Genomic DNA, 13031 nt, shown 5'->3' with positions numbered 1-13031 from the left:
CATTCAGGGAATGAACCGCGGTAGGATAGCATGACATCAATGTATACACATCAGGAAACATGAAGAGGGACAGGAAATGAGTCTAGATGCTATGGGCTGAATTGCAGCCCTAACCCCCAATGCCACTCATTTTGGAGATAGGGCCTTTAAGGAGGCAATTCAGGTTAAATGAGTTCATTAGGTGGGTACAGCCCAATATGAGTAGCGTCCTTCTGAGAAGAGGAAGAGGCACCTGAGACAGGCAGAAAAGGTCATGTGAGGACACAGTGAGAAGGCAGCCGATTGCAAGCCAAAAAGAAAGGCCTCAGGAGACACCAAGCTGGCTGCCACCTTGATCTTGGATTTCCAGCCTCCAGAACTGTGAGAAAATATATTTCTGTTGTTTAAACCACCAGTTTCTAGTCTTTTGATATGGCAGCCTCTCTGACGAACACATTAGGTTTGGTGTTTAGTTCCTAATTGAGGCTGGGTGTAACAAATTAATTCTAATCATCTTAATGTCTAAAATATGCTTTCAATGGCCAGCCTCACTAGCAATGGATGCCTTGGTTTACTTGGTACAACATGCAAGTTCCGATTCTGACATGAATCTATCCCTCTCTAGAACACCCTCAAGCCCTTATTGGCCAGCCCCTTTCAGCTTCCCTATTTCCCTCGAGCAACAAACAGACTGACTTAAAATGGCTCTTAGTGGGCTGGGAAATAAGAGAAGTCCAGTCACTAGCTTAGAGCACTACACATTCAGCCAGGGATTAAGGAGGCCCTGAGTTGTACTTTTTTCAAGGGGAAGAATATTTAAAGAAAATGAGATCTTTAAATAGCTTTGGTAAGTCATCAACGAGTGTCAGAGTGCTGGATTGGGGGTGGGCTTAAAGTCTTTAGGCTTAGCCCTGATTCATTTTCTGGAGTTAACTTCAACATGGTTACCTCGGGCCGATTCTGAGCAAAGATGCCAACAAATTGGTCTTGTGATGGCTTATATCCTTTATGCAAGAGACAGGAGCCCAGGTACTCTGCTCGATCAGACACCTACAAAAGAGAGAGAAAGAAGGCTGGTGGTGGTGGGAGGGCGCAACAGTCAAGGCCCAAAGGAGACCAAATTAGCTCAGGATATCATATTAGCAAAAGAATCTATCCCAAACAGGGGCCTGACTTACCTGTTTGTAGGACAGCCATCTGTAGGGCTGGTTTGGTTTTCTGTATCCCAAGCAAGGCCCATTGTCTAAAAACATAACATTGAAAGAACATCAGCTCCATTTGCAAATCCGTTGGACCAGAGAAGGTAAAAGGGAATTAGGAAGAGACAAGACACAAAAGATAAATCTCGTTAGAATGTGACCTTCTCTTATGTGCCAAGGAAATTCAAAGACAGTAAGTGCTCAGTTCTCAAAAGCAGTTGGAGTCTTACAAACTACACCTGAAACACTGAGGAAATTCTACAGAGCTGGGGTGGCTCAGCGTTGGCATATGTGACCCCCATGGTAACAGGCATTTGGAGAAAGCCATGAACATGGACTAGCCCACATAATGTGATCAAGTAAAAGCCCACAAGTAAACACAACCTGAATTGGGTAACCCTGGACTGAGTTTCCCTATGATAAAAAAAAAAAAAAGTATGCTTATAAAAATATAGAAAAAAATCAAAATATGAGTTGTCAATAATGTTACATAAACACCATTATTACCACTAATATTCTTTTCATAGTTCGTTTGCATAGTTCTATAGGGTTATGATATATATATATTTGCTGCCCTTTTCCTGTTTGATATAAACATTCCCATGTTATTATTTATTCTCTACAGAGATTTCAGTGGCCTTATTATGGCCAACTGATGAAGGGTTCTACTGTAGTTTACTGTCTCTCATTGCGGATATTTAGATCGTGTTGAAGTTTGACACCTTAAATACTGCTATGGTAAATATTTTCAAATTAATCATTTCAAGCTTAGAACATTTCCTTAGAGCAGAGTCCCTAAAACGAAATAATTGAGCTGGGAGGTGGGGGAGGTTGGAATGGCTCAGGTTGTTGATACCTGGCACCACATTGCTTAATAAGACCCATGGTGACAATTTGCTTTTCTCCCACCAGCAACATATCAAGGCATAGACACGAAATAGTATCTTTTTAACGTATCTTGTGATTTGATAGGTTTAAAAAATTACTTTAGTCTAAGTTTCTTTAACAGCTACTAAAGTGGGACCTTTCCCTTGTTTGCTGAACTTGACTTACTCTCATCTGTTAATGCACTTTGCCTGCTTGTAGGAGAGCGTCTCCTGAAATACCCAGGCTCAGCCGCAGAGACTAAGGAACAAGCCTAACTGGCTGAAAAGCCAAAATGAGACCAAGTTATAAATAGAAAAGCAGAAGGGAGGGGAAGGCTCCCCTTTTACTTGACACAGAGACTCTAGCCAAATTGCCAAGAGAAATCCAGATCTTGACAAAAGAACCATTCAGAGAGAGGGCTACTAGGAATTCAGAGGTAAATATGCAAACTTCCAGACTAAGGGGCAGAGGAAAACGGAAAGGAAGCAGGAAAGAGATAGCTGCTCTGATTCAAGAGAGATAAAAAATAAAGGAGGAGACTGTCCGCAGGAAACGGTAGGACTTTTTCTTCCTGCTCAAACAGTTGCATAAAAGCTCAAGAAGTCAAGTCACAGACTGTAATTTTCCATGAAGCCGGGCAAGTCCTGTCTTGTTAGATGCTCACAGCCACTGCTTCAGCCCGGAGTGTGTGCCTCGATGGTCTACCCATGAGATGGCACAAACGTGAATTGCTAGTGACAGCTGCCATGTATGGAAAGCTTTACTCCATGCTAGGCACATTCGCTCGTTTGGTCTTTGTAACTATTGCTATCCTCATGGTCCTGAGGGTCAGAAAGGACTGGGACAGCTTCTTCAAGCTCACTCAATAAGTGGCAGAGCTGATGAATGTGGGGGGGAAAACACACTGCATCTCTCCTTATCACTTCCCTGTGGGTGAAAACTCACGCAGAGGCTCATGGCCAAGGGACAAGTCCAGTAATTGGCCCAAAGGGACACCAGCTGAGGTCTCATTCAACTCTGTGCCCTAATCAGCTTCAGCCTAATTAGCCAAAGTCCCGATCAGGCAACAGGCTAGCCTTTGCTTACCTTACTCAACTCTGATCTAGCTTCTGTTTCATGGTGCGGCCACCTACAAAGAGCCCAGCCATTAACAGCTTGGCAGAATTGTTGCCCTAAGCTGGGTAGAACTGCAACTCTGGCATTGCAGACCCCTCCCCCCAACCAAGCTTTGTTAAAAATTCAAATTCTTAGGTCTCACTACCTGGAATTCTGATTCAGGTGAACAAGGTGCAGCCAGATCTACATTTTAAACATTCTCCACAGGTGACTCTCAACACAGACCACCTGCTGGGTAGGGGTGAAAGGTATGTGTTAGGGTTGAAGAATTCAGTTCCAGTTGGGATCGGAAGTGTCATTTTTCTATGGAAATTGGCCAGATTGTTCCTGTTTGCTGACATGAGAAGCCATTTTAAGTTTATCTGTTTGGTTTTAACTTAGTATTAAAAAAAAATCTCTAAATGAAGTATCTTATGCACCATTTTCTAGTTCTGTACCTTCAGAATGTTCCTGAACCTCTCTGAGTTTCTGTTTTCCCATTTTAACAGGAACTAATCCCTGAGGATTAGGGGAGATTAGTAGATAGTATAGGAGCAGTACCTATTACATAGTTAGCACTTGAGAGGAATTGGCTATTAAATATCATCATGGTCATAGTTAAAGACAGAAGAGAAAGGGGGGATAAGAAGTCACATAGGCAAGCCTGTGCCTGGACAGGATGTCACCCCAAAGAATCAAGATGTAGGGAGAGCTATAAACCAATAGATTTTAAAAGGAAACCAGTACACCTACCTTGGTGTTCAATGATAAAAGGTGTAAGTACCGAGGCTTGTTATGTTCCAAGTGAACCTACCAAAACCCATGTGGTGGCAACTCTAAGAAAGTCCAGAAGATAATTGTCTTCTGAGACTCTAAGAGCAGCAGCCTGGGCGAGTGGTGTGGTGTTGGGGTCAGGACAAGCTAACAAGTCAGGAGGCCTCAATGCTAATTCTGGCTCAGGTTCTGCATCTGGAGAAGTGCATTTATGAAAAGCGTGTTCCTAAACAAATATGATGAACTAATGTACAAGTGAGGTCATCAAAATACTTTCCATACACATCACTGTTGACTGTTTAACAGCAACTTGGCAGGGAAGCTCTTGTGTTGAGAGAGGGACAGATTCAGAGAGGCAAAGTGGTCTGCCCAAGGTCACACAGCTAGAAATAGAAGGACTGGGTTTCAAACCCCAGGCTGTCCTGCACTGCTTCCTGATACTGTGATTTTCTGATCCCCTCATCTATCCTGACACTGCTAATGTCCCCTGCATTTTGTATGTAGGAATTCTACCCAGATCACCACTGGGGTTTTAGAAGTGAGGCAGGGAAGCTGAGGGATAGAACAAGTCCCCAACTTGGTGTTCTCATAGGCAAGGTGAGCCTGCCAGGCTTACCAGACACAGCAAGTCCTCTTTTGAAAACTTCATACATCGTCTTGGCATCTGAGAAGTAGTAGCTTAGCAAGTCATTGTTCTTCTGGCGAGCATTCTTCCGTGCTCCTCCCTAAGACACAAGGCCAAGTTTAGGCCACACCTGAGTCTCTCCCCACCCTTTCCAAACCATTATGAATTGAACTGAAGAGAATGTAAACACTGACTGTTGAGGTCACAGGTATTACACCCCATCCTAGTCAATCAATCAATTCTTTAAATCTCAAAATTGAACTATCTTCACATCATAGAAACCCTGAGACTGTCACAGTTATGTTCACACATACACACACACACACACTCATTCTACATGAGAGATAATATTATAGGGCTTTTTTGTTTTGTTTGTTTGGTGTGTTTTTTTGTTTTTTTTTTTACCTTATATCTCCTCAGGAAAACATAGCACTATTGAGTTTCTATTACATTCTATGGAGAACTTCAATCTTAGGTCATAGTGTTAGGAGCTCCTGGTTTTGGTTCCATAAGCTCTCTTTGAAATGACCTATATAATATTATAGTTCTTTTATCCTTTAAAAGTTCATATCAAGTTTAAATATCTATGAAATGCTTACTGTGTTCTAGGCACTGTGTAAATACTGTAGATGCAAAGTAAGTTAAGACAAAATCGCTGGCCATGAGCATAAGTGGAAGTTTTGGGAGTGAGGGTGGGGTGAGAAGGGAAAAACACACAAATATAATACTGTGATGTACATGCTGAACTAAAATGTATGTTTTGGGAGACTAATGAAGCAACCTATTCTGCATTACGTAGAAAAGGTACAGCGAAGAAATGATATTTCAGTGGAGACTTTGAAGATAAGTAAGCATTGACCAAGAACATGTGAAATTGGTAGAGGCAAGGGAAAGAATAATTCAGAGAGACGGAATAGCCTGAGCAAAGGCTCAGAGGCCAGAAAACATATTGCAGAGTCTGGTGGGCAGCTAGAGAGCAAGGTACTTGAGAAAAAGGGATCAGCTAGGGATATATCTAGAAATGTCAGCTGGGACTCCGGGGTCAGGGTCTCATGTGGATCTTGGAGCTGCAATGGAGCTACAGGCATGGGCCAACCCTCATGAAAGTTGGTCTAGAGAGAAACAGGCGTCGATTAAATAAGCACAGTAAAGGGGCCATTCAAGTACAGGCTAACACATGAGGCTATAGCAAGAGATGTGACTTGTCTAGAGCATCAGGGAAGATTTCCATGAGATGTCAAGAGGTCAAAAAAGAAAGTTCCTTGTCTAGCAAAGGAAGGCAGGGGCTTGCCATCTGTTTTTGTAGACGGGCTGAGGAAGCAGAAAGAATGAAAAGCGACTCCGGCTCAACTTCAGACAACTGGGTAAGAAGAGATGCATTTAACTAAGACAGAGCAGGGAGGGAAATGAGAAAGGGTAGGAAGCACACATGCATATATGTATGTGCGTGTGTGTGTGTGTGTGTGTGTTTAGAGAGGAGCTACACAACACAGACACTCATTGGCCTTGAGGTACTTGAGTGTCACTGAGGTGGACTGGGGCTCAGGGGAGAGGTCGGATTTGGGTGTCATAGCCTTTTAGGTATGTTTTTAAGTGGTAGGTGAGGAAGGGTTTTCTCAGGTGTGAGGAATTAAAGCAGGGATTGACAGACTGGTCTGGGCTCACATCCGGCTGGAACCTGCTTTTACAAATAAAGTTTTATTGGAACACAGCCACGCTCATTCATTTCACATATCATCTGGTGCGTTCATGCTCCAGCAACAGAGTTGAGTAGTTGCAACAGGGCCCATACGGCCTGCAAAGCCCGAACTCTCCAGCCTGTACGGGACATGTTTGCCAAGCCCTGCATTAGAGGAGCCAAGAGGTGGTGATGCTGAAACTCTAGGATGGGGAGAGGAAACAACCTAAGTGGCAGAGAAAGGCTGTCTTGGAATTAGGAAGAAATTTCATTGAAGAATATTATGAAAGGCAAAAGGAGAAATTTTAAGAAGTCTCAAGTCAATCGAGAGGAAGGCTGAAGGAGAAATTAAATTTGGAAGTGAGGTTGTGAGTGATGCAGAGAAGTTTGGGGAGATGGTAGCAGTAAAGGTCTGACGTCAGTGGGTAGAAGTTCAAATGAGGAAATCAACAAACAGACTGCTCTTAGGGAACTCAGGTGGGAAAGGAAGGGCTGGAAAGAGAAGCAGCCTGAAGCAGCCGGTCAGCAGGAGAGGACAATGTCTTCAATGAAGGACCTACGAACGCACCAGAGTAAAAGGGAACGTGGTGGACAGTGCAGGTGACTCCAAATCTGAGTCCCAAGTAGAGGGAAGAAGTTTCATGAAAGGTCAGAAGGGGTCACCTTTACAAAGCAACAAGGATTCTTTCTTTCTCCAAAAAGCGCTGAAGATGAAAAATGAAGAAGAGAACATTCTAGGAGCTTTCCCTTTGCTCAGAGATAGACAAAGCTGTATGATTTGCTGAAAGCTGGGGGAACTGAAGGGAAAAGTTCAGCTTCTGCTTGTCTTAAGAATGAAAGTTAACTCAAAGCTGGAATTTAACTAAATAACTCACCATTTTCAGACAGCGGGCATCTCAATAAAAATATTCTCCTGCCCCCAAATCCTGAATCTATCATCTACATCCGTGGTTTTCAACCTTTTTTCATCTCATGGCACATATAAACTGATTACTAAAAGTCGGCGGCACACCAAAAAATACGGTTTTTGCTGATCTGACAAAAAAAATAAGTATAACTGATTCATTCACACTGGATGGCTATTGCTGTGGTGGCTGTTGTCATTTTTTTATTTGATAATCTAAGGGAAAAGAGGGTAGTTCCCTTGACTAAATAGTCAGATATTGCATGTAAAAAAAAAAATTCCTGTGGCACACTGGTTCAAAATCGCTGATTTATAGCAAAGGGGTAGATAGTAAATAGGCTTTGTGGAACACATGATCTATCCCTTTTTAAAAATTTGTATTTTACATTTTTACATATATCTTTAAAAATGTAAAAACCAGCCCGGCTGGGCGTGGTTCAGTGGTTGAGCATTGACCTCGGATCCAGGAGATCATGGTTTGATTCCTGGTCAGGGCACATGCCCGGGTTGGGTGCTCGATCCCCGACGGGGGGGTGCAGGAGGCAGCCGATCAATGACCCATCATTGATATTTCTATCTCTCTCTCCCTCTTTCTTCCTCTCTCTGAAATCAATAAAGATATGTTTTTCAAAAAAAGGCAAAAACCATTCTTGCCTTGCTAGTCCCATTTTTAAAAGGTGAATTTTTCCTGTGGCTTGTAGTTTGACAGCCCCGATCTAGATTACTGGCATCATAAGAGCTAGCTGAGGTTTCATTTTTATTATAAAGGAAAATGTGTCATCAGTAGAAGTTTACATTTATAGCTTTTTCCGTTGATCACTAACCTAAAAGGCTTACTTTTCCATGCTACACCCGCCTCCTTCTTGAGTTATCCCAATGTCTTGAATTACACACAATTTGTGTTTTATCAGTATTGAACTAAAACAGCAATGGGTAAGTTACCTCGATTCCCACTGACTGGTTGTTGAGATCGATGACAGGCACGGCTGGGTGAGGTCTGTTGATGAGCCACAGGAAGATGGCAGCTCCGACGGTCAGGATGCAGATCAGTATGGGGGTTGGAAGTGGGGAAAACAAGAAGTTAAAGATAAAAAGCATCTTCGTGAAGAGCAGCAGGAAATGGAGGCCTTAAAAAAAGAGAAGGAAACAGAAAGTTAGAGGAAATGACTATCTTTTTACTCAATAGTTCTAGGTTTATAGAAGGGAACACGCACGTGCGCACACACACACATACACACACACATACCACACACACACAGCTTCGACTCCTCCAAACAGCCAGGGTTGGACCTCTCCAGGAGCAGAATCGCTCCCACTGTTTCACCTTAGCAATGTTGAAAATGACAGAATGCCTTCTTCCGTACCCTGCTTCCACTTGACTGTCCTCCCACAAGGTGGGGAAGATCAAAGGAAACCCGTTAATCATTTCCCAATTTTGAGAAAGGACTGTCCTTTTATTTCTGGTCCATAAAGCCTAGAAGAAGCCCTTCTGGACCCAACATAAGCTGGTAGTCAGAGCAGGGTGCTCCAGAGATCTTACCCTGCCCAGGCAGAACCAAAGGTCAAGAAGGACTCTTCCGGCTGGATTTCCCTAGCATAAACCAAACAGAGAAGGGGACCTCTGTAGAGGTGACCCCCACAGATTTTAGAAATCAAGTGCTCTACATGAAGGACATTGCCTGCTGGCCAGATATGCCTCACTCATTGCTTTCTCATTTTTTAAATATCAGGAGGGGCTCAGAGATCAACGTCATAACTTGCTATGTCCAACCCACACTCCTCTGAGGAGTCTGGAGGAACTCTTTTTCATTGGAGGCAACATGAATCAGGTATGCAGAAAGGGCGCTGGAAAATAGGCCTGACTAATGGTGGCAGGTGAGCACTGAGGATCTTGGCCAGGAAGAGATCTCAAGTAACCAAAGACAACAAAGGCTTCTTCCAACACAGCTTTTCTTGTAGTTTCCAGCCAAGGGGGGCAGCTTGAAACTACTCTAATGGAAGGGACTAAGGTTTGGGCAGGTCCTAGGAACTAAGTCTTGCCTCACAGCTTGCACACTGATGATAACAGCAGCAAACACATGAGCACTGACTATATGCCAAGCCCTGGGCTTGTAACAGAATGAACTGTGCCGTCTCCCCAACCCCATCTTGTTCAAGCTTCCCTGTTCCCGTGGCCTTCAGACTAATAGCTCCAGCTATGTCTTACACAGAGGTATTGTAAACAATAGAGAAATTCTGCTTGCCGCTTGAAATTTATAAAAACAGCCCCTCCCATTTTTCCTTTCCTTGACATAAAAGAAGCTCGAACTCTGTACTTTCTAAAGATGGATTCGAGGAACCATTAGGTTTCCCACTTTCTCAGTTCGCGCCTTCTCATCAATAAACACTTCCTCACTCCAAACTCTGACATTTTGAATTTTGACCTTTCTAAGTGTTGGATCCACAGACATTGGACCAATGACAGGATGAGTTGTTTGCATGAATTACCTAACTTAATCCAACCAATGCCATCAAGTAGCATTTTACAGACAAGAATATAGAAGCTCCTAGGGGTAAAGTGACTTGTCCAAGCTCACTTACCATTTCCATTGCTGTGTCCCCATTAAAATCTATAAAACCACAACTCAGTTTCTCCTTATAGAAACTAGCCGCCAAGTTCAAGGAGACTGTATTTGTCTGGCACCTTACAGGTGACAGCAAAGGAAGATCAGAATTTACATTCCTCAAAGTTTACTGCAATGCCCTATGGAACAGTATCTCAGAGAGGAGGCCAAACATTCACATTCAATATCAAAACAGCAAAGTAAGCCCAATAAAAAGTTTTTATCAGATCAAGATCATAGTCGCCCTTTGAACTGTGGGGCAGCTGCCATTAGCAGGGATCTGGAACTTTTTCCTTCAGGTAACACACTGCACTCCATGCCAGCAGAGGCTGTACAAAACTTAGGAATTTTGTGCGGGAGGGAGAACAGTCCCAAGGAACAGCCCCTGAGTCACCCATCATTTTTCTGCCCCCCTGATTGGTTTATCACCTGAATTTGGAATAGTCCCTCTCCATTTTAGGGAGGAAAATTGAACTTCCAGAGACTGGGATGACAGCCTCCAGCTCCTGGGTTTCTTCCACATTGTGTTTGGGGGAAGGAAAAGAAGACAAAGGAAAACCTAAGCGAGGCCCCACAGGTGCTGGCTTATGTAACAATAGGTGCCACTGTGACCTCCCGCCAGGGTTCCGAGAGCAGGGGCCTTTTGAATCCAGCCTTACCTGGAGTGACACTGCAGGGGACAGAGCCCTCGGGAGCCGGCCTACAGAACGTGACTCTGAGGCCGCCACCCCAGCCCAGGCCCAGAGGGGACGGTTGTGAAGTGGGCAGAGCAAGGAGCGGTGCCAAAGGGAGGAGAAGCCTGCTTTGCCCTCGCCCATCCTGCCCACCGGCAGCCCCTCCCCTCAGCCCGTGACAGGCTCCAGGATACGTCTCTCTGCCCCAATGCCACTGTCAAATTAAGAGGTTCTTACCTGCACCCCCCTTCTCGGCTATGGGAACAAAGTGCCCCACTGAGGACTTTGCCCTCTTCATACAGACGGCAGATTTAATGGGAGACTTTGCAAACAACGGCTTTAAAAGAGGGTCTAAAGGTGAAATTTGTGTTCGCTTGTGGCAGTATGGATGGGGGGGAGGAGAGAGGGCAAACAGCCTGGCAGGTAACACAAAGGGAGGGGAGAAAGGGAGGGAGGCGGCACCTGCTGTCAACCTTGACTGATTGTTATCATGTGGTCATGTGAACCCGAGGTCACCAGATGGTTAGATTTTTTTTTCCTCCCTAGAAAACCCGGAGCGCTGGATTTTTATGAAACCTCACTTTTAACTATTGGCTCAAATAGAAAGTGTCTGGTTTGGGATTAACAAACACACACGTGGTTTCACCTGGCCCGTGGTCTGTCCGTAAGCGCTTCTTTTAGACACACACCGGTCACAGTGTCCACAAACGGAACGCGACTGGCCCCTTCCTTGCAAACAAGGGAGATGTTGACGAACGCAAGGCCCGTTTCAGAACCAAAGCTCCCGCCTGCACCGGATTTCAGAAGGCACTGGGGGATGAGCCGAAACGACCTGGTATCCAGTTCAAACAGGACAGGCACAGGGTTTCAGACGGTCCCTCCCTGCTTCCCCATATTTAAAAAAAAATGAGGTAAAATTCAAATAACATAGGATGAATCATCTTAAAATGTATACAACTTAGCAACATGTAGTTCATTCATTGTGTAACCAGCACCCCTAATAAGTTCCAGAACATTTTCATCACCCCAGAAAGCACATTCTGTACCCATTAAGCAGTCACTCCCCCATTCCCTTCTCCTCCCAGGCCCTGGCAACCTCGAACTTACTTTCTATTTCTACTGATTGGCTAATTCTGAATATTTCATATAAATGGAATCAGAGGATATGTGACTTTTTGTGTGTGACTTCTTTCACTCAGTATAATATTTTCAAGATTTATCCATGTTACAGACTGACAGGCCTCAGAGGGGAGGCGGGTGGGGGACTGGAAGAGATTAACCTAGAACTTGTATGCATATGGGCACAGCCCATGGACGCAAACAGTAATGTGGTGAAGGCCTGGGGTGGGGCAGGGGCTGGGTGGGAGGGGGATAAAAGGGGGGGGGGAATGGGGGACGTGTAATACTGTCAACAATGAAAACAAGATTTATCCATGTTATGTACCAGTTCTCCATCCCTTCTTATGGCTGAAAATTATCTTTTCCTGCGCTTATTGGCCATTTGCATTTCTTCTGTAAAGAAATGGCTATTCCAGTCCTTTGCCCATTTTTAAATTGAGTTGTTTCTCTTTCTCTTGTTGAGTTGTAAGAGATCTTTATGATTCATTAGTATTTTCTGCCATTCTGCTGTCTTTTCACGATCTTGATAGTCTTTTTAATGCACAGAGCACACATGTTTTTAACCTTATAATGCTACCTACTGCTAGAGAGGATTCGTGCCCATATCATGTAACTCTCACCGTGAACGGGGGAAACTGAGGGTCTGAGAGCGAGACCTCCGGGTTGGGTCACACCATCACTGGACTGGGAAGCTGTGGTAACCATTCTAGCCTTTAGAATCTGTTAACACTTACATACGTGTTCAAATAAATGAGAGGAAATGCCACCATCGCTTCTGTCACATGTCCTGCGTCACTCAAACTACGATCCTGTTTTGGTCACTTCACAGAATCCCTGCAAGCGGCAGGCGTGACGGCATTTCCTCTTCCCTTTGCGTCACTCCTGGTTGGGAAAGCGCGGGCAGGGAGCGATGCAACAGCAGGAAAGCAAAGAGGAAGGAGGGTTGCGTTCCGCTGCTCTGGGAGCGCCCGTCCAGGTTATCCGAAGGTGGCTGAGCGAGCCGCTGGCGGGCGCATTGGGACGGTCCCGCGTGCAGAGCTCCCTCCACTTTCTGATGCGGTCAGTGACGTGCCTCTGCCCCGCACCCCTGGACGCCCATGTCCTCAGCCACTGCCCTTGGTGCACTCCGGGGCCCCCATCGTTTGGTGGTATGGATGGCCACAGCCATGTCACCCATCCTCTGGCACCTAACCTGATTAATTCCCAAGCTAGCTGAAAGTCACCTTGTGCCTTCAGACCTGTTTGCAAGCTCCCAGGACCAGCCTCGGGGTCTAGGTTACGACCATCCCGTATTCAGCTTCGGGTTTTGCTTCTTTGTAGATTTGGAACAACATCTCTTCCTTAAGTCTCATTTTCTTTGCATAAAGTCCCTAAATAGCCCCTTCTACCCTAACATTCAAGTTTTGGTCAACCACAAGTCCATGTCTACCTCAGAGCCTCTGTGTTTACTCTTCCCTTTGCCTGGATCACTGTGCCCCAGATCTGCAATGGCTGTGTATGGCTTATAGGTCTGG

The 13031-nt window shown here is 44.8% G+C and overlaps 1 protein-coding gene across 2 annotated transcripts in view; it reads right to left on the bottom strand.

Moving 5' to 3' along the window:
- The window catches only part of ACSL5 (acyl-CoA synthetase long chain family member 5), a 37957-nt gene that overhangs the window by 12284 nt on the left and 12642 nt on the right, over positions 1-13031 (bottom strand). For both annotated transcript variants that reach the window (XM_081158015.1, XM_081158014.1), the window contains exons 2-5: positions 8064-8248; positions 4531-4639; positions 1158-1222; positions 928-1029 (exon numbers count right to left, since the gene is read on the bottom strand). In XM_081158015.1, coding sequence (XP_081014141.1) covers positions 928-1029; positions 1158-1222; positions 4531-4639; positions 8064-8219 — 432 coding nt within the window. In that variant the 5' untranslated portion in view covers positions 8220-8248. The remainder of the gene's footprint in view (positions 1-927; positions 1030-1157; positions 1223-4530; positions 4640-8063; positions 8249-13031) is intronic.

This window comes from Miniopterus schreibersii (genome assembly GCF_964146895.1).
Source record: "Miniopterus schreibersii genome assembly, chromosome: 14".
Classification (NCBI taxonomy): Eukaryota; Metazoa; Chordata; class Mammalia; order Chiroptera; family Miniopteridae; genus Miniopterus; species Miniopterus schreibersii.
Note: the sequence above shows the minus strand (reverse complement) of the source record. Positions and strands in the feature narration are given on the sequence as shown.